Genomic DNA, 23,209 nt, shown 5'->3' on the forward strand with positions numbered 1-23,209 from the left:
GAGATAAACCCTACGGGTATCCCTAGACCACCTAGACCCACGTAACCCATCCATTGAGTGACACTCCAGTCCACTATGTGGAGAAGCCAAACAGCGAAGAGCTTTATGTACACCCTTACGTATCGTACGACGAAGAAGGCAATGCAGTTCTTATGGACTACCGACCAGTACCGGTGATAGCGTTAGGTAGAGAGAGAGACAAAGGCCTAGGAGGAAAGACACAAGAGCCAATCGTATATTGGACTTGTGGTCACCTAGGACACGTTTCTTCACGCTGCCTTGAGAGGAAGCAAGCAAATAGGAACAAGGCTGACCTAAGATGCGTTGAGTATGGAATCACTCATCTCTTTGTCGATTGCCCTAGACGAAAGCCATCCTCTAGTTCGGCAAATGAGCCGTCAGTCCCATTGAGGTTGTTTGGTGTCAAGACACTCGATGGGAGGCTATACCTATCCCATTGTATATCATGACCCGTGCGCAGAAAAAGTAGGCTAGCATATCATTGCCAGGGCCTAGCAATCTCGACGCAACCTCAATCGGAAAGAAGAGTCGGAGACGGAGGAAGAAGAGACCATATGCTAAGGTCACACTCAAAACCAAATGTGCCACGACATTGCTTGCTGGAAAAAAAGTCACTAACGCAGAGGCAGAAAGGTCAGCTCCAAAGACGGTTGAAAAGAGAAGTGCTAAGCTTGGGGAGTACCCCAACCCGAAGCATCAACTCGAAGCCATCGAGAAAGTGGAGTGGGTGAAAGAAACCCAAGAGCACCTAAAAGACACTGAGCCCATACTAGAGAATGAGATCGATGATCTCTCAAGCGTAAGTACGCCAATCTCACCCCCACGACCAAAATTGAGAGATGCGAGTGCACCACAAGCAGTGCCACTTAGACAAAGTCTAAATGCTACGGGTCAGCAAATTAGTCAAGGCCATTGACCAAGAACCACGGAGTTAGGAGAGAGGCAAGCAGCTAGCAACCTCCTTAATACATTGGTGACCACCCCTGTGACTCTAAGCTTAGGAGACCTGCTTAGGGAACACCCAATGCTATGACAAGAGCTGAAACAATGGGTCGAAGAATCAAATGGGCAAGCTACCGCAGACTTGCACGAGCACGATGCAAAACCGCAAATACCGAGCCTGATGCTGCACTCCATGCCTAAGTCATTGCATATCAATGCTTTCTGGAAAGGCACAAAGATGCATATAGCCGTGCTAGTAGACCCAACCCTATCACATTCCAAGTCCCAAACAATAGACGAGAGCTCCTTGAGATCCTAGGATATATGACTGACAAGTTGGCTGGCAATCCAACAACAAATCTCAAGCCATTCCAAGATCTCTTGGATGAGTCTAAGTGGCAATGGTCCAAGGTGCACGATTTAAACTTGATGTACAATTGGGCCTTAGTCCTCGACCCATGAGAAGAGATGTATTAAGACTTGGAAGATGATAAGGCAAACCACATTGGGAGGCTATCAAGAGTATTCTTAGATACCTGAAGGGTACACAAAGAATGTGTATTTGCTATGGGCAGGGTGCACTTAATTTGCAGGGTTATTGTGATGCAGACATGGCAAGTGACTTAGACACTCGCAGGTCCACTAGCGGGTATGTCTTTATAGTTGCTGGAGGGGCCGTCTCTTGGTGCTCCAGGTTGCAGAACATCGTCGCACTGAGTACTACTGAAGCTGAATACATATCAGCTACTGAAGCTTCTAAGGAAGCTATATGGTTGAGCAGACTCGCAAAGGATCTCGGCATGTCTATGAGTACTCCAGTGTTGGGATGTGATAGCCAGAGTGCTGTGTATCTCGCTAAAAATGCCATGTATCATTCACGCACAAAGCATATTGATGTGCGATATCACTTTATCAGACAAATTTTGGAGGATGGTCTAATCACATTGACCAAGATCAAAACACAGGACAACCCTGCAGATGTTCTCACTAAAAGTCTAGGCAAGGCTCGGCATGAGCATTGCATACGACTAGTGGGAGTTGGTTAAAGGTTCACTCCGGACCTTTAAGTGGGAGGTTGTTGGGATGTAAAGGTCCTTTATTCACCTCCGTGTATTTTACACGTGTATTGTTATGTTGTACATGTGAATGCACCCTTACGGGCCCTAAGTATAAATACATTTTATTCTTTGTGTACCAACACATTGTTGGTACACCCAAATCTGTTCGTCACTCTTACTCTCACTCTCACTCACCTATTCACTTCCTCTGCTGCAAATCTTCACGCTTCCGCTACTCGCGCGCTCCAACATTCTAGGAGTAAAGAACAAGATGACAGCTTTTTCATGGAAGGAGGAGAACAAGTGCAACACCTTTTTTGTATCCATAGTGGTAACGATGACATCACTCCCTTCAAAGTCACTGCAATTATCCTGCTTATGTTGCACATACTCCCCAAGCAATGTGTTGGAAAATTCCAAAAGATGCTCCCAATCCGAGTCCTAGGAGTCATCTAACTGCCCTACTGCTTGAGCATAGGACAAAGTGTGGCCCATCTCTGTAGCACACAACAAAAGCAAGGCAATGCATTTGTCCCTTCCACTGGCGAGGTTTCAACACACTTGGAGCACTTGACAAGGGGCTCACCATGTTCCATGTCAAAATTCGGGATCATTTCATCCTCATCCATGTCTGACTGTAAAGTGTCTACCACTGCATTATTGAACGCATCTGCACACAGATCTCCTTGCATGTTGGTAGGCAGTTCAGCAATTAGGTATTCTGCATGCTAGCTAGCTTTTCTTTCTATCTGCCTGCAGATTGCTGCCCCACTGGTCATGCAGGCATTACACAGGTCTGCAGGTCACTCTCTTTCTTGCTGGAGGTCACCACCCTGCTTTAGGTTGATGGTGGCCTGTTCCCTACCTACACCACAGTGTCCCCACAGGTCCTAGACTGCACACCTAGACTGCACCTGTCTGTCACAACCTGCCTCTCTCTCTCTCTCTCTTTGTAATGGGTAATTGTATCAATTATGAAAAAAAGTACAAGATACAAGATTACAAAGTGGCTCTAGGCCATCATATAGGAACCAAATACAACGGATTCATAAGGTACACAAAGACAGGAGTGCAAGAGGCACCCCAGGACCAGACCAAAAGAAGGGATCAAGAGTGCTGGCGCGATTTGGCTGCATGAGCCTGGCCTTCGCTGAAGTCTTCTAGCACCACAAAGGGGTTGGGCCTCTGATGCTCGGCTCGCAAGGAGGAAGGCCCTCTGCAAGGTGGGCAACAGAACCTAGATACATGGAATCCCATGGCATGATGATGTGACCAATCACATCAAAAGCCAGCTGAGCTGGAGAATCATGTGCACATTGCTGTGGCTGCTGCTGCTTGGGGGTCGGTGGGTCCTTGGTGGTAGTAGGAACTTGGACAATAGGCACCTCAGAGGACTTATCTCAGCAACGTGAATAAGTGCGAAGGGGATTCTGCAAAGAAGGATCAGCAGGTACTGCGGGGCCGCAGGCATAGGAGCCTCTCTCTCTCTCTCTCTCTCTCTCTCTCTCTCTCTCTTTTTCGTGAAGATAATTGAATTAGATAGTGAATATTTACATCAGACCATCAGGTCAACATTCTTCTCTGTATCTCTTACTTTCTATTACATCAAACCAGCAGGTTAGCATACTTTGTCTCTCTCACTCTCTGTGCGACTAAATATTTACATGAGGCCTGCAGCCTCTCAGAACAACCTATTACATGAACAGTACTAATAGATCACACAGAAGAACAGCTGGAGTAGAGCAAACAATCGCCAGCCAAGGAGCAGCAATATCCGGAAGAACCAGGTCCGCTGACATCATAGAGGGGATTTGCCATAACACTATTCCACACACACGGGCCACATGCCCATGGATGCCCGATGCTGAATCAAAAATAAAGGCATTGCGAGTACACCGTATATGCCACATGGCTGTCCATCTAAGGAAATGAAATAGGCAGGAAGAATCTGAACTCAACGAGTGCATAGAGGACATATTTCCCATAATCCACGAACGAACCGATAGGTGGTGCTAAGTCACCAAGGACCACACACAGGAAATGAAATTCCAGATCTATCACGCAATAGGGCACAAGACAAAGAGGTGAAGCAATGTCTCATCACACGTAGTGCAGAAAACACTTCGCCCAGCAGAGATCTTTCAGGCACAGAGCACTTCTCCCATTGGAAGACCCCCAATGAGCAACCACCACATGAACACTTTTCCCTGATACGGGACCTTAGATTTCCAAAGCTGAATAAATCTTTACCACCACTTCTTTTTACTGTCCCTACGATGCCATAACCTATTTACTTTCCCCATGACCCATCTCTTAACTTCCACCATCCGATAATATATCTGATTAGTTGACCTTTTCCCAAAATCATTAGGAAGCACAAACTTCCAGCCATGCCAAGGATCCAATGGCTGTAACACAAGCAAAGGAAAGAACCTTTGAAGACTATCCTGTATGGACGACCAAATGTCCTTGTATCCACGAGGCACCCTCTCTCTCTCTCTCTCTCTCTCTCCCTCTCTCTCTCTCTCTCTCTCTCTGTGGCCAAGATATATGGATCTATCATGATCGGTCATACTTTGGCCAAGATATATGGATTTATATTGGAGCATGAACTCAATAAGTGGGCTGAAATGCAAGGCAAGAGAGCACAAGGACAGGCAGGTTTCAGACGAGGATATACCACGCTGGACCATATTCTCACACTTAGAGCCATTATTGAGGAGGGTAGAACTCGAGACAAGAATATCTATTGTTGCTTTGTAGACTTTCGCAAAGCTTTTGATACAATACCTCGTACACGCATCATGCAGAGATTACAGGAAAGGGTATACGATGGGGTGTCTATGCATTATATGAGGCAGTGACACGTCATGTACAAGCACCTGGGGGGCTATCAGAGAGGATTGAATGTACTATAGGAGTGAAACAAGGATGTCCACTTTCACCCACATTGTTTGGTCTATACATAGATGGTGTCTGATTACATAGACTGAGTAGGAGGAGCTAGAGCCAGCCTGGCATGGGTGCTGATACCGATATTACTATATGAACATGATATTGTTCTCATTTCAAATTCACCGGAGGGGTTGCAGTGCCATCTAGATGCTTTGCACATCTTCTGTAGAGATAAAGACCTCACAGTGAACCTTGGAAAGACCACCATGGTCTTCAATACTTCAGCAGCATGGGTGACTAGATCTATGTACCAGTTCACATTTGGGGGTGACATACTGGAGCATGTGAGGGAATATGTCTATTTGGGAGTCACCTTCTCTGGCCCACGTTTTTCGTTGAGAGGGGCATCAGAGGCACGTCTGGCACGTGGATACGTAGCACTAGGGGCACTCGAGAGTCAATGTGCTCACATACAATTCCAGGAGCCTTGCACCAAACTCTGGTTGTTTGACACCCTAGTCACACCTACATTACTATATGGAGCAAAGGTATAGGGTTGCAGCTTGTACCACAGGTGTCTTAGCCCACTCACTGATCAGATTGGAGTAGAGAGGGATTATTATGATGGTTGGGATAGCATAGAAAGGCCATTGATCATGATGATAGCACGCATGATTAGAAGTAAGCCCTCCACCCCACATCCCATTGTCAGAGCAAAGCTAGAGGCAACACCTATAGTTACGGAGGCACTCTTCAAGGCAGTGACCTTTTGGCACAGACTATAGGAACTTCCACGCCATAGATACTCTAGATTGGCACTAACCTCATCTAGACAACTAGCAGCAGGAGGCGAGAAGAACTGTTGGTTTTCACAAATGGCTATTTGGATGAGCCTACATGGTTTGGATATTGACCGTCTTCCACCTTTGGATTATAGCCTTGATTGCCCTACACTTTCTCTCAGCCGATCAGAGCTGAACTAGGTAATCAAAGCTGATATCTTGAGGATTGAGACATCAAGGACATGGATCCACCCACCACTCCCTCTAGGATCGAGGATGGAGTTCTACAGGAGTCATTTCTTGTGTCTCTCTGATGATGGTTTTGTGAGAGTGCGCAGCGGAAGAAGAACACGAACACAGAGGAGAGGAGAGAGAAAGCAGAGAATGAAGGAAGAAAGTCTGCACTGACTGAGATGAATCCTGAATACACTGGAATGGACAGAACAGTCCCTACACGCAGCCCGGAGCGTCAGTGAGGGAACCAGGACAGACTGGAAGCAGAGGCAGCACCAATGCCGGAGACGGAGACGGAGGGAGCAGTGCTGTACCTGCAGAGAACAATACTGGACTGACTGGGGGGGCTGATATAAATAGCCCCCAGGCCAGCAAACTGGCCGACCAGCCAAACTGGCCGACCTGGCCAGATTTGGCCGACCAGCCAGATCTGGCCGACTATGGCCAGATCTGGTCCGACTGCCCAGAAAAATGGGCAGTCAGGGCAAAAACAGCCCAGTTTGGGCTGGAACAAACCCAGGACTGTATGCTGCCTAGAGCAGCCACAAAACTGTCCTGACAGATCTCCTCTGTCTCCTGTCAGACTCTGACAGGAGCTCACAACCAGGAGATGACAGACTGAGACTGAAGAAGAGCAGGCTAACACCCCCTCTCAACTCCTGGGAGAGTCTAAAGACCCAAAAAAACGCATGTGACAAAGCAAAGAAGCCTGAGGCAACGGCTTCGTAAAGAGATCAACTGCATTGGCCGCCGTAGGACAATAGACCACCACCAGCTCCGAATCCACAATCCGCTCTCGAACATAGTGATACTGAACCTCAATGTGCTTCGTACGAGCATGAAACACCGAGTTCTTGGCCAGAGCAAGAGCACTCTGGTTATCTACGCGCAGCTCCGTAGGTCCGGTCTGGGAAAAGCCAATCTCCGCGAGTAAGCGACGGAGCCAAACTGCCTCCATAGCGGTCGAACATAGGGCCCGATACTCAGCCTCTGTAGAAGAAAGTGCCACAGTAGGCTGCTTCTTGCTGCTCCAAGAGACAGCACCAGAACCAAGGGTGAAAGCATAACCTGTAGTGAATCGTCTCGAATCCACGTCACCTGCCCAATCAGAATCACTCCATCCAGAAAGGGTAATCCCATCTCCATACATGATCCCAAAGGATCGAGTCCCCTGCAAATAGCGAAGAACCCGCAAGGCCACCTGCCAGTGATCCTGGGTAGGAGTCTGCATAAAGGAAGACAATAAAGCCACCACAAAAGAGATATCCGGCCGAGTGTGAAGCAGCCAGATAAGAGAGCCGACAAGGCACCTGTAACGGGTGGGATCGGTAAGAGGAACTCCAGCTGTCAAAAGCTTGGACTCAGGGTCCATAGGGCATGAGATAGGCCGACACTCAGCCATATCAAACTCCGAAAAAAGCTCGGAGATGTACCTGTGCTGCGAGATAAAAATGCCCTGTGCCATCTGATAGATCTCCAGACCTAGAAAGAAGTAAAGGATCCCTAGATCCGTCATGTCAAACTCCTGCTGTAGAATGGACCGTATATGCTCCACCTGCTGAGTGTCGCTCCCTGTAATGATAAGATCATCCACATACAAGATGAGGAACACCGAAAGAGAATCCACAACCCGTAAGTAGAGGTTGGGATCATAAGTGGAGCGCACAAAGCCACTCTGTAGAAAGAAGCGGTCAATCCGCTGGTACCAAGCACGAAGAGCCTGCTTTAGGCCATAAAGAGCCTTCCGTAGCCTGTAGACATGATCCTCCTTCCCCTGCACAAGAAAACCAGGAGGCTATGAAACATAAATCTCCTCCTCAAGAACGCCATTCAGAAAAGCAGACTTGACGTCCATTTGATAGACAGGCCAACGGTGGTGAGCAGCAAGAGCCAAAAGCACTCGGATGGTGGACATCCTAGCTGTAGGAGCAAAAGTCTCAAAGTAATCCAACCCTGCACGCTGAGCAAAACCCTTGGCAACAAGCCTAGCCTTATGCTTGTCCAAGGAGCCATTTGCAAGATATTTGGTCTTAAAGACCCATTTCACACCAATCACCTTCCGTTTCACGGGACGCAGAACAAGCTCCCACGTATGGTTTCGCTCGATGGAATCGAGCTCGGCCTGCATAGCCTGTCTCCAAATATCCTGTGCAAGAGCCTCCTCCACAGTGGAAGGCTCGGAATCCTGAAGAATCTGTGACATAAGAGCATAGTTCACACATAGTGAACTGTCCCGCTGGGCCTGTAAACGGGCTGATCGACGTGGACATGTAGAAGAAGCAGGAAAGTGAGTAACACCTGAATCCTGCATGAGCCGACGATACCATAAAGGAATCCTGAGAGACTCCTGCTGCTGTGAGGGAGACCGGGGGGTCTCCGGAACCTGTAAAGCACCCAAATCGGAGAGGGACTCCCCCTCACCGAGTGAAGGTAGATCCTCCGCATCTGAAGAAGGCTGTATATCCCGTGAAGATCCCGAAGTGGCGGTAGAAGAGCTCGTAGAAGACGAAGGGACATCCACCAAAGGGGAAAGGGAAGCCGAAGGAGGAGGAATAGGAGGGGTGCTAAGAGGCATCTTGGAAGGAAGTGAAGGGAGAGAAGGGGGGGGGGTTTTCCGTCGATGATGAAGAAACATCTGAAATAGAACCATCAATCGGATCCTCAGAGGCCGAAGCCTCATCAAAGATCACATCCCTGCTCACCTCAACCTGCCGCGTCGTCGGGTCGTAGAGCCGATATCCCTTCGTGGTCGTACTATAACCAACGAAGATAAGCTTTCTCGACTTAGAGTCAAACTTCGTCTTCCTCTTCTTCTTGTCCACATGGACAAAAGCATCGCACCCAAAGATGCGAAAATGGGACACGGAAGGCTTCTTCCCAAAGAAAGCCTCATATGGAGTCATGTCCTGTAATGCCGAAGTCGGAGAGCGGTTGCGTATATGCACCGCTGTAGCCACCGCCTCACCCCAAAGGAAATGAGGAAGACTCCTATGCTCCAGCATAGATCGGGCCATCTCAATCATGGTCCGATTCGCACGCTCCACCACACCATTCTCTGATGGTGTGTTCGGATGGGAATACTCCACCCGAATACCATGATCCCTGCAAAACTGAGAGAAAAGGTGAGAAGTGAACTCTCCACCGTGATCAGCTCGAACACCACGAACCTTGGAAGTTGTTTGGGTCTCCACAAACACCTGCCACTCACAGAAACGGGAGTATGCCTCGCTCTTGTACTCCAAGAAATAAGGCCACACATAACGACTAAAGTCGTCCACAATCAGCATCAAATACTTGGCCTTCCCAAGGGAGGCCGTGCCCATAGGTCCGCAAAGGTCGGTATGAACCAACTCAAGCGGAGTAGAAGCCCGCCTAGAAGCAACCTGCGGGTGAGGCTGCCGATGCTGCTTGCCCCGCAAGCAGCTAGGGCATAAAGTGTGAAGAGGAGGGAAATCAGGGTCTCACGGGTCCTCGAAGTGATGAGGCTGGTGTAAAAGACATCATAACGGGGTGATGGCAGCTGAGTCAACAGAATCATCGCCATATCCTCAGACGATATCAGACGACCAAGAGAGACTAGCTCGCCTCGCATATCCTCCATCTTCGTGATGTGCTCATTCATGGAAGAAGAACCATCAAGACTGAGCATCCGCAACTTCTTCTCCAGGGAAATCTTGTGGGCAAATGTCTTGTGCTGATACAAAGACGCAAGCTTTGTCCATACTTCCGCCGCGGTCTTTAACCTGTGAACATGTACAAGAACAGAATCATGGAGACTCATAAAAAGAAAGGAACGGGCTCGAGAGTTGAGCCTATCCCATAAGGCTGCACGGTCCATAGAGGTGCCATTGGACGAATCCACGGGGGGTCGGTCGATGGGCGAAGAAACAAGCTCCCACAGATCAAAGGTATCAAGGATGCAAGCCACCTTGCATGACCATAGGGAGTAGTTGGAACCATCCAACTTGTCTTCCTTCGGAAAGGAAGGGAGAATCGGCACCTGGATAGAGGGAATCAAGGAAGGCATCCGCACATCTGATGCAGTCTTCACGGAAGAGACCTTCGCAGTAGATGGAACCCTCTGAGATGCATGGACTGAAGAAGGACGAGTGCGAGGAGGGTCTTCCTGATGTCGAACTTCACAATAGTCCCGCCTCCGCTCAGAGGAATGATGAGAGAGAAGCTCATCCTCTGAGTCTTCAAAGCCTGAAAACTGGTAAGACATCTTCCAATCTGCAAAATACCAAAGAAAGTTGTGCCGCTGACGAAATAGGACCAGCAATGTGGTCACCAACCACCAAGACGCAGGCAGAGAGTGCCTGCAAACACCTGGATCTGCAAAACGCAAAGAGATCTGATGTCGAACACCAGAAAAGAGACCACCAGCACCAGGAAACAGCCCGGACAGAGGTCGCCAGCAGGAAAGGAGCAGCCTGGGGTGGAAGCGACCTGCAGAGCAGCAAAACGCAGCCTGTAGGAAGGTCGCCCAGCGTAGGAGAGGCCGCCTAGCTGCAAACGCAGGGTTGCTGCGTCTCTGGATGACGTGGCAGCCCCTGCAGTCAGCGTGGACAGCAAACGCAGGCTGAACAGCCTCCTGATGCAGTCGCCTGGCTGTGATGGATCTGTTGGCAGCCTCCTGAAGCAGTCACCTGGCTGGTGTGGATCTGTTGGCAGCAGCAGTAAGGTATATCTCTCGTCCTCCGTGCTCTCAATCAGGCGATGATACCATGTGAGAGTGCGCAACGGAAGAAGAACACGAACACGGAGGAGAGGAGAGAGAAAGCAGAGAATGAAGGAAGAAAGTCTGCACTGACTGAGATGAATGCTGAATACACTGGAATGGACAGAACAGTCCCTGCACGTAGCCCGGAGCATCAGTGAGGGAACCAGGACAGACTGGAAGCAGAGGCAGCACCAATGCCAGAGACGGAGACGGAGGGAGCAGTGCTGTACCTGCAGAGAACAATACTGGACTGACTGGGTGGGCTGATATAAATAGCCCCCAGGCCAGCAAACTGGCCAACCAGCCAAACTGGCCGACCTGGCCAGATTTGGCCGACCAGCCAGATCTGGCCGACTATGGCCAGATCTGGCCGACTATGGCCAGATCTGGTCCGACTGCCCAGAAAAATGGGCAGTCAGGGCAAAAACAGCCCAGTTTGGGCTGGAACAAACCCAGGACTGTATGCTGCCTAGAGCAGCCACAAAACTGTCCTGACAGAGCTCCTCTGTCTCCTGTCAGACTCTGACAGGAGCTCACAACCAGGAGATGACAGACTGAGACTGAAGAAGAGCAGGCTAACAGGTTTCACTATTCGGCCAGCATATATGGACACCCATCTCTCCCATAGCGTACAGGTTGCTATCAGACAGATTCGCACCTCCTCACATAGGCTTCAGATGGAGACAGGCAGATGGGCAAATACCTTAGCAGAGGATAGGACTTGCCAGCTTTGTGATCGAGAGCTTGAGACGGAGGAGCACTACATATGGAAATGCACAGTATACTATGACATACGAGGACGGTACCACTGCCTCTTCCGTGATGGATTTGGACCCCTTCGTCATGCACTGGAGTACGAGGACCAAAGATGCCTAGGTCTTGTCCTCCTGGAGCTCGAGAGGCGCCGAACTGCACTACTGCGAGACAAGAGGCCAACTCATCCAGAGGGACACACACAGATAACAGTGACAGACTTCTTCTACAGAGCCGACCACCCTACTAACACTACCAGCCTAGCAGAGACAGAGCCACCCCGCTAGACACCTTACAGGCCATGGCTCTATCAGATTTGGTTCTCCTTTCCTTTCCTTTTCTTTACTATCGATGGAACAACACTACACATGGTTCAACCCTGGTATAGTCCCATTGTATAGTTATTTTCAGTATTGTTTCATAGGCCACCCACTTATTTGTAATGTTATCTTTACCTTACTGATGAGAGGACATTAGACATGGATGGATGTACTCTGGATTTTGTCTCATAGGCCACATTGGCCTTATGTAACGTTAATGACATCTCTCTCTCTCTCTCTCTCTCTCTCTCTCTCTCTCTCTCTCTCTCTCTCTCTCTGTGCTGTCTGTGAATTGCCTGTAGAAATGACAGCAGGCCTGCTGCTCATGAATCGCTGCAGTATCCTCGCAGGCTTCCCCTATCTTCCTCACCCTGACAAATCATAGATGTGCACAACCTGCACAGCCCTGATAAGAGGGCTTACTGCTGAGTATAGTGATGCAGGGCCAGATGGGAGGAGGGCGAAAAGCCAGCAGTGGAGCAGGAAAGGAGATGGGAGCTGGGTTGAACTCTGTGTGTGTGTGTGTGTGTACACCTGCAAGGACAGACCAGTGTACAGGTAGTTGGGCAGCCTGCAGGATATTCCAGAGATGGGCTGCAGGTCCCACAGCAGTATGACCTTAGAGCTTCAGGTGGGGGGTGCCAGGCAGGAGTGTGCACAGAGCAGCATCATGACCATAATCTCTCTCTCTCTCTCTCTCTCTCTCTCTCTCTCTCTCTCTCTCTCTCTGTCTGTGCATTCTCCATTCTCCTTGCAGCTCCAACATTTGCCAAATCTCCCACACTTTTTTTCACTCATTTGTGTCACAATGGCTTAGTTGGAAGGGTTCAACAACTGACCTAACTATCTAAGTGATGGAGGATCTTGAACCTTCCCATTTGTTGGAAACTTCCTTACAAGGCTAGGATTTATAACCATCTCAACATCAATGTTTTCTTTAGAAGTATAGATTGCATTTCCAACAAACCCTCGTTATGGGCTCTAATCCCATGTTAGAAATGGGATCGCGGCCCTCATACCTCCCCTTCCCAAGAGGTCACCCAGCTCACTTGTTTGTGCCACTAGGCCCTTAATTGGAAAATTTCCACAATTGGCCTACCAAAAACTTAAGTGATTGAGGACCTGGAGCCTCAACCATTCGTTGGAAACTTCCTTGCAGATTCAAATCCATCTCAACACCAGAGGATCGTTTAGACGTGTGGATTGGATTTCCAACAAGAAGGATGTGGACCATCAAAGATAGAAAAAGTTCCTTCAGGCTCTTAGTCATTGTCTTTTCATTGTGATTTCTTCTATTTTGTTTCAAACATATCAAAGTCATCATTCTACTATCTTTCTACTATCAGCTGTGTTATAGACACAATAGACACACAAATAATGATCCAATATCAAAACTTGCTGCCTACATGAATCTAGCATCAAAACTTGCAGCCTACATTATTGGACAATGGACATGTCAAAACTGACAATTTCAGAAAAGAAATGAAACAAAACACAGCAAGTATGGCGTACCCTATCTGCAAAGAAGTTCTCTTTTTTCTTGTTTTTGAATAAAGCCAGGCGGAACTCTTCCTGAAAGGAACTGTGTCAGCATCCAAAGTAGATTGCATGATAGATAACCCTAAGAAAGTAGAGTACCTTATGTAAAACACGATCATTCACCAAAGAGCTGCTCATCTGCTTGAAAAGTTCATACAAGGCCTCAATCTCATTGACACCAACTACAATAACAAGATCCAAAAAAATATTTGAGTACGTCTATGAGTGTAAACAAAGAAATCACTGACATCTTAGCTGTATCCTGAAACTTACATGAGGTCTCTGCTGCAAGACCTATCGGATTTGCATAACCTGACGAACGATGTCTGAGTTTGGATTCAAAGCAACCCATGTAAGAGATAAAAGCATACTCCAGAATTCCTCAGCTATTTGTAGCATATGCCTTGTTGATTAGTCAATTTCTGGTTACAAGGACCAAACTGTTACAAGCGTCAAATGATGCATCCGCATAACATTCATGATGCTAAGTCATGCTGTAACAATACCAGTGTCTCATGGTAATCTGAAAAGAACAGCTGTCAAGTTCTTTTCCTTCTTTATCTGCAAAAAACTGCTCTGCCATGCTCACTATCCTTGAGTGAAACATACAAAAGGGATCACTAAGACAGCTGCATTTGCACAAGAAGACCTTCAAATTCACTTAATTATGTTGTCTACCCTAACATTTTATTCACAAGTGCTTATTGCTAAACCCAAACTAGCACAACATCAGTTGTCTTACAATAAAAATGTGGGAATGCTACTTGGGTTCTAGGAAGTTTTTCCACACACAAATACAGCTATGCTTGAAGGCTTTTATTGTCCAATACGATGAATGATTACATGGATAAGAGCACAAAACCTGCTTAGCCAAACCACTCAACTAACCCTTTGACATTTGAAAGTTGAAAAAGGCTAAAATACACCAGTCCATGCTTGCAAACACTACAGCAAGCATGCCGAGACTGACAGAGCAAAAGCCAAACACATGCAGAAAAAACAAGACCAAGAGAAGAACAGAAACTTCTTTAATTTCAAACAAACTAACACAAAGATGGCTCTGTCCACCCGTGTGCTTCCACTATGTGCCTGCGTTTACTGATTTTCTGCATTCTCTTAATACTGATGACAGCATTTAATGCTTCTTTGTCTGCGTTGTTAACCTGCAAGCTGCAGCATTTGTATTTTCAGCCTCCTGGGCTCCTAAAGGCTGGGCAACAAGGTTTTCAGCCTCTATCTGTCTTTGATAGGCTGATTCTTCCCAATTTTTGCAGATTTCGTGATCAATTACCTTTGACACTACGTGTGAACTCCGTTTAGTGCAGCCTGTGATGTGCTTTCACTGTACTTCTTTTTTTTGCTGTATTTTCTCTTCCTCTCCCCTCCACGATGGCTCCCCCCTGTTGTTCTACTAATGGCAAACTTCACGGCCCTAATTACTTAACATAGAGTGCTATACGAAGAAGCTGTGCTCACATGGCATCCCAATGATGCCCATCCATATTCTACTCTTCTTTGCTATATCTCTAAAGAGGTTCTTCCAGCAGCCACCTCCTGCAGGACAACTTCAAGGATACGGGCAAAGCTTTAGATGTTGTACAAGGCTCCCTTGACCATGCATGTCGTTACCCTCTATGGACAACATATAAAGTTTGAGCTGAAGGATACTATCTAGTCATTCTTGCTTCATGTGACACAAGTACACGATCAACTCCATCACATACAATCCGCCCTTCCAAAGGCTCATTGAAACCAACCTTCCTTCTGGAGAGAGTGGTAATTCCTTGATTAAGCACTTAATTACAACAGCTAGCAAATAAACATATATTGAAATGCACAATTTACCTTAATAATCTTAGACATTGGACACCCTGTTAGCCCAAAAATTGGCACCCATTTTGGTATTTCTTTAACTTGATTGCTAATGGAATGAGTACAAGCTGAGATTCGCAGTCTCCTTTGATGTTCCAAAAGCCCCTTTTGTTGTAGCATTAATTAGCAATCAATTCAGACCGATTGCCCCTTAATATTTCACCCAGGACTTGCACAAATGGAACCACCAACTGGCCAAATGCCACCCCAAATCACAATGAATGGGCTGGCATCTGAATTCCTCGACAATTAAACAAATTTCAGGTGCTGAATTCAATGTACGATGCCTTCAACAATTGGCACAGGAGCTAAGGTGGCTGTCAAACCCTAATTTCTGCAGAGATTTAGGGTTTACAACAAAGCAGTGGGGGCAAAAGTATCATGAAAGTCAATGCCTGGGCACTGAGCAAAACCTTTAGCAACAAGGCGAGCCTTGTGCTTGTCGAAAGAACCATCGCTAAGGTACTTGGTCTTGAAGACCCACTTGACACCAATCACCTTCTTGTGAGAGGGACAAGGCACAAGGGACCAAATGCCATTCCTCTCAATAGCCTCCAACTCAGCTTCCATAGCTTTCTGCCAATGGTTAGACTACAAAGCCTCCTGCACGGAAGTGGGCTCTTGATCCTCCATAACAAGGGTCATCAAACAATAGTTAGAGCATACAAGCTCTGTAGAATGTGCCTGGTTCCTCCATGACCTCCACAGTCCGTCCTGCGGTTCCCACTCCTCAGGGACCCCCTCGATCCCTGAATCTCGGAGTGTGTCACGGGCCCAACGGGGAGGAGGTCGGATCTCTCCTCAACGCTCTCCATTTGCTGAAGACTCCAGTACATCCACCGGCAGAAGCTCCACTGGGGTGGCCGGTGGAAGGGATGACTCTGAATCAGAAGAAGAATCTCCATCAAGAGGCTCTGGCTCCAAAGGAACTGTCTCAGGAGCCCAACTCTCCCCTCGATCTCCAAGGACAGGGTGCTCCTCACCCCCCTCTGTGGCCGGAACTTCCACGAACTGCACATCTCGACTCGTGTAGACATCCCGCTTGACAGAATCAAACAACCGATAACCTTGGGACAGGAAGCTGTACCCAACAAAAACTTGTCGTCAGGAAGCCATCTCAAACTTGTCACACTGTGTCTTCGGGATGTGCACATAGGCATCACACCAAAAGATCCTGAAATAAGAGACATCAAGCTTAATCCCAAAGTAAGCCTCAAAGGGTGTCATCTTGTCAACGGCTGAAGTGGGAGATCGATTGAGGATGTGAATTGCCATAGCCACTGCCTCGGCCCACAGAAAATGAGGTATTTTGTCGGTGCTCCATCATGGTGCATGCCATCTCAATCACACTTCGGTTCTTCTGCTCCAAAATGCCATTCTCTTAAGGAGTGTTGGTATTGGCAAACTCCTCGTGAAAACCCCTATCTGCACAAAAACAAGCAAACTCATTAGACACAAATTTACTACGCTTATCTGATTGCAATGTCTTTAGTCTCCGGCCAAATCAGTTCTCCTCGAAGAGAAGCTAATCCTTGAAGTGGGAGAAAGCCTCGAACTTCAACATCAAGAAATAGGTCCATGTCATCCTGCTATGGTCATCTACAATCAACATGAAGTACAAGCTCCCCTTCAAGGACTCGGTCCTCATTGAGCCACAAAGATCCGTAGATACAAGCTCCATAGGTGAAGTAGACCACCCCGAAGCTTTGTGGGGAATCGCATCCCGATGCAGTTTCCTACGAATGCACGAGAGGCATGGCTGTTGGCTCACCACTATGTCCGGCAAACCTCGGACAAACGATCCTCGCCACACCTTGTGAAGGTACTCATAGTTCAGGTGGCCAAATCGAGCATGCCATAGCTTGAACTGTGTGTGAGAGATAAGGAGAAGAGAGGTAAGAGCTATAGAAGACTTCAATTTGTAAATGCCATTCTCCTTATACCCTGAAGAGAGAACCTTCCTCGATCCACGATAAAGAACTCGAACAGCATCACTATCAAACTCCACCAAGAGACCAAGAGAACAAATCTTATGGACCGAAAGCAAATGATACCCTAAACCTAGCACATGCAACACCTCGGAAGTGTGGGTACCACCATGTCCATCTGGAATCAACTGCATCTCACCCCGCGCAACAATAGACAAGGAAGAGTTGTCTCCAATGAGAATCTACCCACGCAAAGGTCGCAAATGGGCAAGACCAACAGGAGAAGGAGTCATGTGCCGTGAAGCACCACTGTCCACAATCCACTCTCGAGCCTGGGGAGTTGTCATCACAGCATCAGAAGTCTTGGGTAAGAGTCCACAATGACCACTAAGTATAGAAAAGCAGCTAATGAGGGTGCAGCCACCGCTCCAAAATCCTTCAGGTCCTTCTTGGTGTCCTTCTGGTCCTTGTCGGGGCAATCCTTCTTCCAATGACCGGTCTTACCACAAATATGGCAAGTCGATTCCTTCTCCTTGTCCTTCTTGGATTTGTTGTCCTCCTTCTTCTTCTTTCGGTCCTTCCCCTTCTTCTGAGAGGCTTGTCCAACCAATGCCTCTGATTTGAAAGCCTTCTGTCCCTTCAATTGTTCCTCTTGGTCCAAGACCATAGGAATCAACTCTTCCCATCGAAGAGTCGACTCCCTCTATGATACAATAAAAGCAAAATAAAAAGTACCGAATCGTGGCAGCAACTAGGACAATAAAATGATCGCCATGTATTCGGAGGAAATAGGCTTCCCCACATTTTGAACCTGCATCTGAAGCTGCCGAAGCTTATTGATGTATTCCCGAAGCGAAGAAGACTTATTCACGGACAAGGTCTGCATCTGCACCTCCAAAGAAACTCTCTTCATCAGGGTCATCCGGTTATACATCTGGTCGAGCTCCAGCCATATCTCTCGAGTCACCGTCAAGTGCTCGATGTAAGCTATCACGGCTGCAGTACAAGACAGAAAAAGAAAAGAACCAATCCGGGCATTCAGTTTGTCCCAATGAGACTAGACCTTGGTCAACTCCGGACAAGCATTGGAAGAGAGTTTGAACTCATCTCTCACCGAGGGCTGGTTAATCTCCTCCATCACAAGCTCCGCCAAATCATGAGACTCCAAAATGGCCAACATCATCACGCGCCAGATGTGGTAATTATCACCATCAAGCTTCTAATCCGATGGAAGAGCCGAGAGGACAGGCACCTTCCGGTCCATGATCGCCTGGAACTCCAAGTCGATCTCTGTAGACATTTTGACCTGCAGTGCTGCCTGCACAAACGCAAAAGCAGCCCCCTCTGACTGTGAAGACGCAGCCTACTAGGGCTCTTTCCTCCGCTTCCCGAACCTTCTTCAACCACCGAAGGCGATGAAAAGATAAAATCTGCAATGGAAGGCCGAAAACGCAGCCTCCCTACCCTTCAAACAGCAACAACCTACAGCAAATTCACCAACTGGACTCCTTTCCCGCACGCCCAAGCTCACTTCAGCCTTGTTCCGATGTGCAGCCCTCCCACTCACCCTCAAATGTGGAAACGCGGCCTTGTGTCGCGCTGAAATCTCTTCTTCAGATAGGTTCTTGACTCTGTCAGTCTGATTTCACTGCTCTAATACCATGTCAGAGTGCAATGATGCAGAAGCGTGGGACCAAGACTCAAAGAGAGTGAACATAGAGAGAAGAGAGAGAGAGAGAGGAGACAGTGAAACGCAGAAAATCTGCAGTGAAGAATGTTGTATGGGAATGCAGAAATACACGGGTGCAGAGAGAATATCTACGTATGTCTCCACCTTGAGGACCTCAATCTTCGTCAGCCCGCGTGCTGTCTGTCCCCAGCAGGCTGTCTCTATCAGATACAAGTGATCAAGTGTTGGACAAGACTACTATAAATAGCAAAAAAGAAAAGGCCAAAAATGACCATGTCGATTGCATTAAATGCAGCAAACTAACATAAATCTATCCAACTACACCTGAATTGTCTGACTACTGCTGCCAGTCCGACTGCTGATGTGGCTGCTAACGTGGAGATGATGTGTCCTGCCTGATGCACTGTCCAGGAAGTGACAACCTCTAACAGTTACTTGCTATCGGTGTGGAAAGAAAGGGCATAAAAAGCCCAAGTGCTAGTATTACAAGAAAGACCAAGAAAGAAAGAAACAACAGGAAAATAAAAAGAAGGATGACAAGTAAGATGCTGATAGCTCTTTCTCAAAAGAAGTTACAAAGGCAAATGTTCCATCTAGTGTGATCATTGAAGAGCTTATGATGGGCTGGTCCCAATCATGGATAGTGGACAACGGTGCCTCTTTTCATGTTATTCCCTCCTTGGAGTCATTTTCTGAATACACTACAGGCTGCCTAGGCAAGGTTTACTTGGGCAACAACTATGCATGAGAGATAGAGGGTGTAGGTACCATTCACTTGGTTCTTGAAAACGGCCAAGAGCTAATTTTACAAGATGTCAGATATATACTTGACATAAAGAAAAGTCTACTGTCAATTGGGTAGCTTGATGCAAGGAGGTATTTTACTACCTTTGGTGGTGAATTCTGGAAGGTCCACAAGGGCTCTATGCTGATTCTTAAAGGCAGCAAAAAGAGGACTTTGTACTATTTGCATTGAAAAGCATTACTTGGCAAGTTCTTGGTTGTGGCTAAAGTTCATTTACAAATGGAACTTTGGCACAAAAGACTTGGCCGTATGAGCCAAAAGGGCCTTCAGATTCTCTCCTCTTTAGGGAGATTTGATGTAAAAGGCTCTAGTCTCGATTTTTGTAATGATTGCATATATGGAAAACATGTGTGAAGTCTCCTTATTACTTTGGTGTTGTTACAAAGTCCAATGCTCTTGATTTAGTACACTCTAATGTGTACACTATGCCTATTATTTCATATGAGGGTGCACAATACTTTGTCACTTTTATTGATGATTTCAGTAGAAAGTCATGGGTATATGTGTTAAAGAGCAAAAAGGAAAGTAATATAATAAGAAGTTTTGGGATGCATTGCTACCTATCACTTCTTATCGCCCCGTATCCCTTCATGAGCAAGTAGAAAAATATGTTTGTGGGCTGCCCAAAGGAATCAAGGATTTTTGCACTAAATCCACCGTGACTAGCATGTCTCAGCTCATAGAGATTGCTGCTACATCAGATACTTTGCTGCATGGGAAGAATTCAAGCTTCCTAGAGAGTGGGGAGAAGCCAAATAAAAAGTTGTTTAAGACTAAGAAAAGGGGAAGATCTGAAAATCAGCTTAAAAAGAGACCAAAAAAGGACTCGAAAACATTGGCGAAACGTAGGAAATTGATGGCTGCAAATAAATGCTTCATTTGTGATCAAGAGTCACATTGCAAGAGATTGTCTCAATAGGCAGCAAGTTGGAAAATCAGAAAATTAGGGAGATCTTAAGGGAAAGAAGCCCAAAATATTAATGGGATTGGAGCCCAATGTTAGTGGTCAACCCAATGATGATGCTACTAAGTTGTGGAGAGCATGGAGCAAAATTAAGGATCAGCATACATTGATTTTCTTTGATAATGGTACACAAGCCAACTTTATCTCTATTGACATGATAGCCCTCTAGGCATTAGAGAGGATGAAATGGGACCCATGGGAAAAGTTGGAATGGCATGTAAAGGCCATGTAGACCCTGTCACACCACTCATTGAAAAGCTTCAATTGCATATATAGGGATATATGGACAACAAAGAGTTCTTCATTGCTCCACTTGAGGGTTATGATATATTGCTTGGTATGCCATGATATCACCGTATGCATGCAATGGTTGATTCTCATGCAAAAGATATCCCTATTCAACGTAAGGAAAAGACACTCACACTTGATGTAAAGTTGAAAGGACAATCTATCCCTATTGTATCTACAACTGCTATTTCTAAAGTAATGAAAAATTATCTTTCAACGTACTTGGTTTTTACTAAGGATAAAGACGATAGTAAGAAGATTGGAAACATGTCTAAGTTAGAGAAAAATCACATGTTATTTCTGAAAATGTATGCGGATTGCTTCTCTCAGTCACTTCCAAGGCAACTACTGTCTAAACAGCCTAAAGATCATAGCATAGACCCTATCCCTGAAAGTAGCCAATCTATAGAGTCAATGGAGTCCCAATAGGAGATTATGAGTCAGGTGAATGAGCTATTAGGAAAACAGCTAATTCAGCCCACCTCTTCTCCTTTTTGTTCTTTACGATCATGGCCACCTTTGAGAAATGTGCATGAGATCTGCAGCTTCTTGGGTTTATGTTCTTACTACAAGAAGTATATATGCGGGTTTGCTGAAATTTCATCTCCATTGCATGCCTTGCAGAAGAAGGGTGTGCCATTTAGATGGACAGCATTGGAAAAGTTGAAGAATAAGATGACTTAAGATCTTGTGCTTGTATTGGCTGATCTAAGAAAGTTATTTGTGGTTCAATGTGATGCTTATGGTAATAACATTAGAGTTATTATTATGTAGGATGGCCATGTTATGGCTTATGAGAGCCAAAATCTCCAAGCTGCAAAGAAGAATTTGCAGGTCTATGAGAACGAGCTCTTGGCTGTAATTGATGCACTCTCTACATGGAAACATTATTTATTGGGGGCTAATTTTATAGTGCAAACACATCATCCGACTTTGAGATACTTTTTGACATAGACAAAGTTGTCAAAGAAGCATATGAGATGGGCGAATTTTCTCTCTATATTTCATTTTCAAATTGTACATATTGATAGTAAAAAGAATGTTGTGGCTAATGCATTGTCACATAAGCCACAAATTTCAATTGCAGCATGGTTTATTACACCGAGTTGGATACCATGAAAGAGTAATATGTTACGGATTCGGATTTTGCTAATGTTTATGATCAGCTATGCAATGGTCAAAGGCATGAGCATTTTGTGTTAAGAGATGGAATTTTGATGATGCATGGACGATTGTGTATCACGAAGCAGTTGAGGCCTAGAGTTATCACTGAAAGTCATGCTCCTCCATATGCAAGACATAGAGGTATTGATGCCACAATCAAGACAATGGAGCATTTCTTTTATTAGCTAGCTTTGAGGCATGATGTAGAGCAATTTGTCAAGGCATGCATCATCTGTTAGAAGGTAAAGCATGATAGGCAAAAGATGTTGGGCTTGTTGCAACCCTTGCCTCTTGATAGACCTTGGCAAAGCATTAAGATTTATTTTTGAGCTTCCTAGGACACCTACATGGAATGATGGAATATGGACTATCATTAGCAAGTTTAGCAAACACGCCCATTTCATTCCGGTGAGGAAGAAAATAAAGATTGATCATATGGCACACTTGTGTTAGCCTGCTCTATTTTCATTCTCAGTCTGTCATCTCCTGGTTGTGAGCTCCTGTCAGAGTCTGGCAGAAGACAGAGGAGCTCTGTCAGTTTTCTGTTTGCTGATTTTGTCTGCATTCCCTTCTCGGGTGTCACTCAGCCCAAAATGGGCCTTTTTGTGTGCAGTCGGCCCATATTTGGGCAGGTCGGCCAGTTTTTCTGGCTTGGGCTATTTATAGCAGCCCCCCCCAGTCATTCTCTCACATTCTTCTGCAGATTCAGCACACTCTCCCTCCTCTCCCACTCCGGCATTGGTGCTGCCATTGCTGCCAGTCCATTCTGGTGCCCTCACTGACGCTCCGGGCTGCGTGCAGGGACTGATCAGTCCACTTTGGTGTATTCAGCATTTCATTTCAGTCAGTGCAGATTTTCTTCCTTCATTTCCTGCTTTCTCTCTCTCCTCCTCTGTGTTCGTGTTCTTCTGTTGCGCACTCTCACAGTTTCTGCAACATATCTTTAAGTATCATGGTATGCCAAAGTTGACCGTCAATAATCAAGACTCTTAAATGACCAATTTATTTTGGAAGGGGTTGTTTGAGAACATAGGTACCACGCTGAAATTCTCATCATCCTTCCATCCGCAAACAAATGGTCAGTCTAAGAAAGTAATTTCCACAATGTTAGATCTTTTGAGGTGCTATGTCTCAAACCACAAGACACAGTGGGAGTAGAATTTGCCCTTAGTTGAGTTTCTTTACAACAATACAATACATAGTTTCACTAGCGAAGCTCCATTTTGAGGTA

General features: G+C 46.3%; 1 protein-coding gene across 18 annotated transcripts in view; it reads right to left on the reverse strand.

The window, feature by feature from the left end:
* Positions 1-23,209, reverse strand: part of LOC148010212 (calcineurin B-like protein 1) — a 40,185-nt gene that overhangs the window by 11,709 nt on the left and 5,267 nt on the right. For 6 of the 18 annotated variants that reach the window (XR_015689674.1, XM_087672603.1, XM_087672605.1 and 3 more), the window contains 4 exons: positions 13,774-13,896; positions 13,541-13,689; positions 13,367-13,449; positions 13,241-13,300 (listed from right to left, as the gene is read on the reverse strand). Coding sequence is in view for 17 of the 18 variants with exons in the window: in XM_087672603.1 (XP_087528729.1) it covers positions 13,241-13,300; positions 13,367-13,449; positions 13,541-13,619 (222 nt within the window). In the remaining variant the exon portion in view is untranslated. Of the gene's footprint in view, positions 1-13,240; positions 13,301-13,366; positions 13,450-13,540; positions 13,690-13,773; positions 13,897-23,209 lie in introns of those variants that run through there. The other 12 variants (XM_087672615.1, XM_087672613.1, XM_087672614.1 and 9 more) reach the window with 5 other exon arrangements.

The sequence above is a fragment of the Lygodium microphyllum genome, chromosome 30 (assembly GCF_053477565.2).
Source record: "Lygodium microphyllum isolate KBCC chromosome 30, Lygodium_microphyllum_v1.1.10, whole genome shotgun sequence".
NCBI classification, from domain to species: domain Eukaryota; kingdom Viridiplantae; phylum Streptophyta; class Polypodiopsida; order Schizaeales; family Lygodiaceae; genus Lygodium; species Lygodium microphyllum.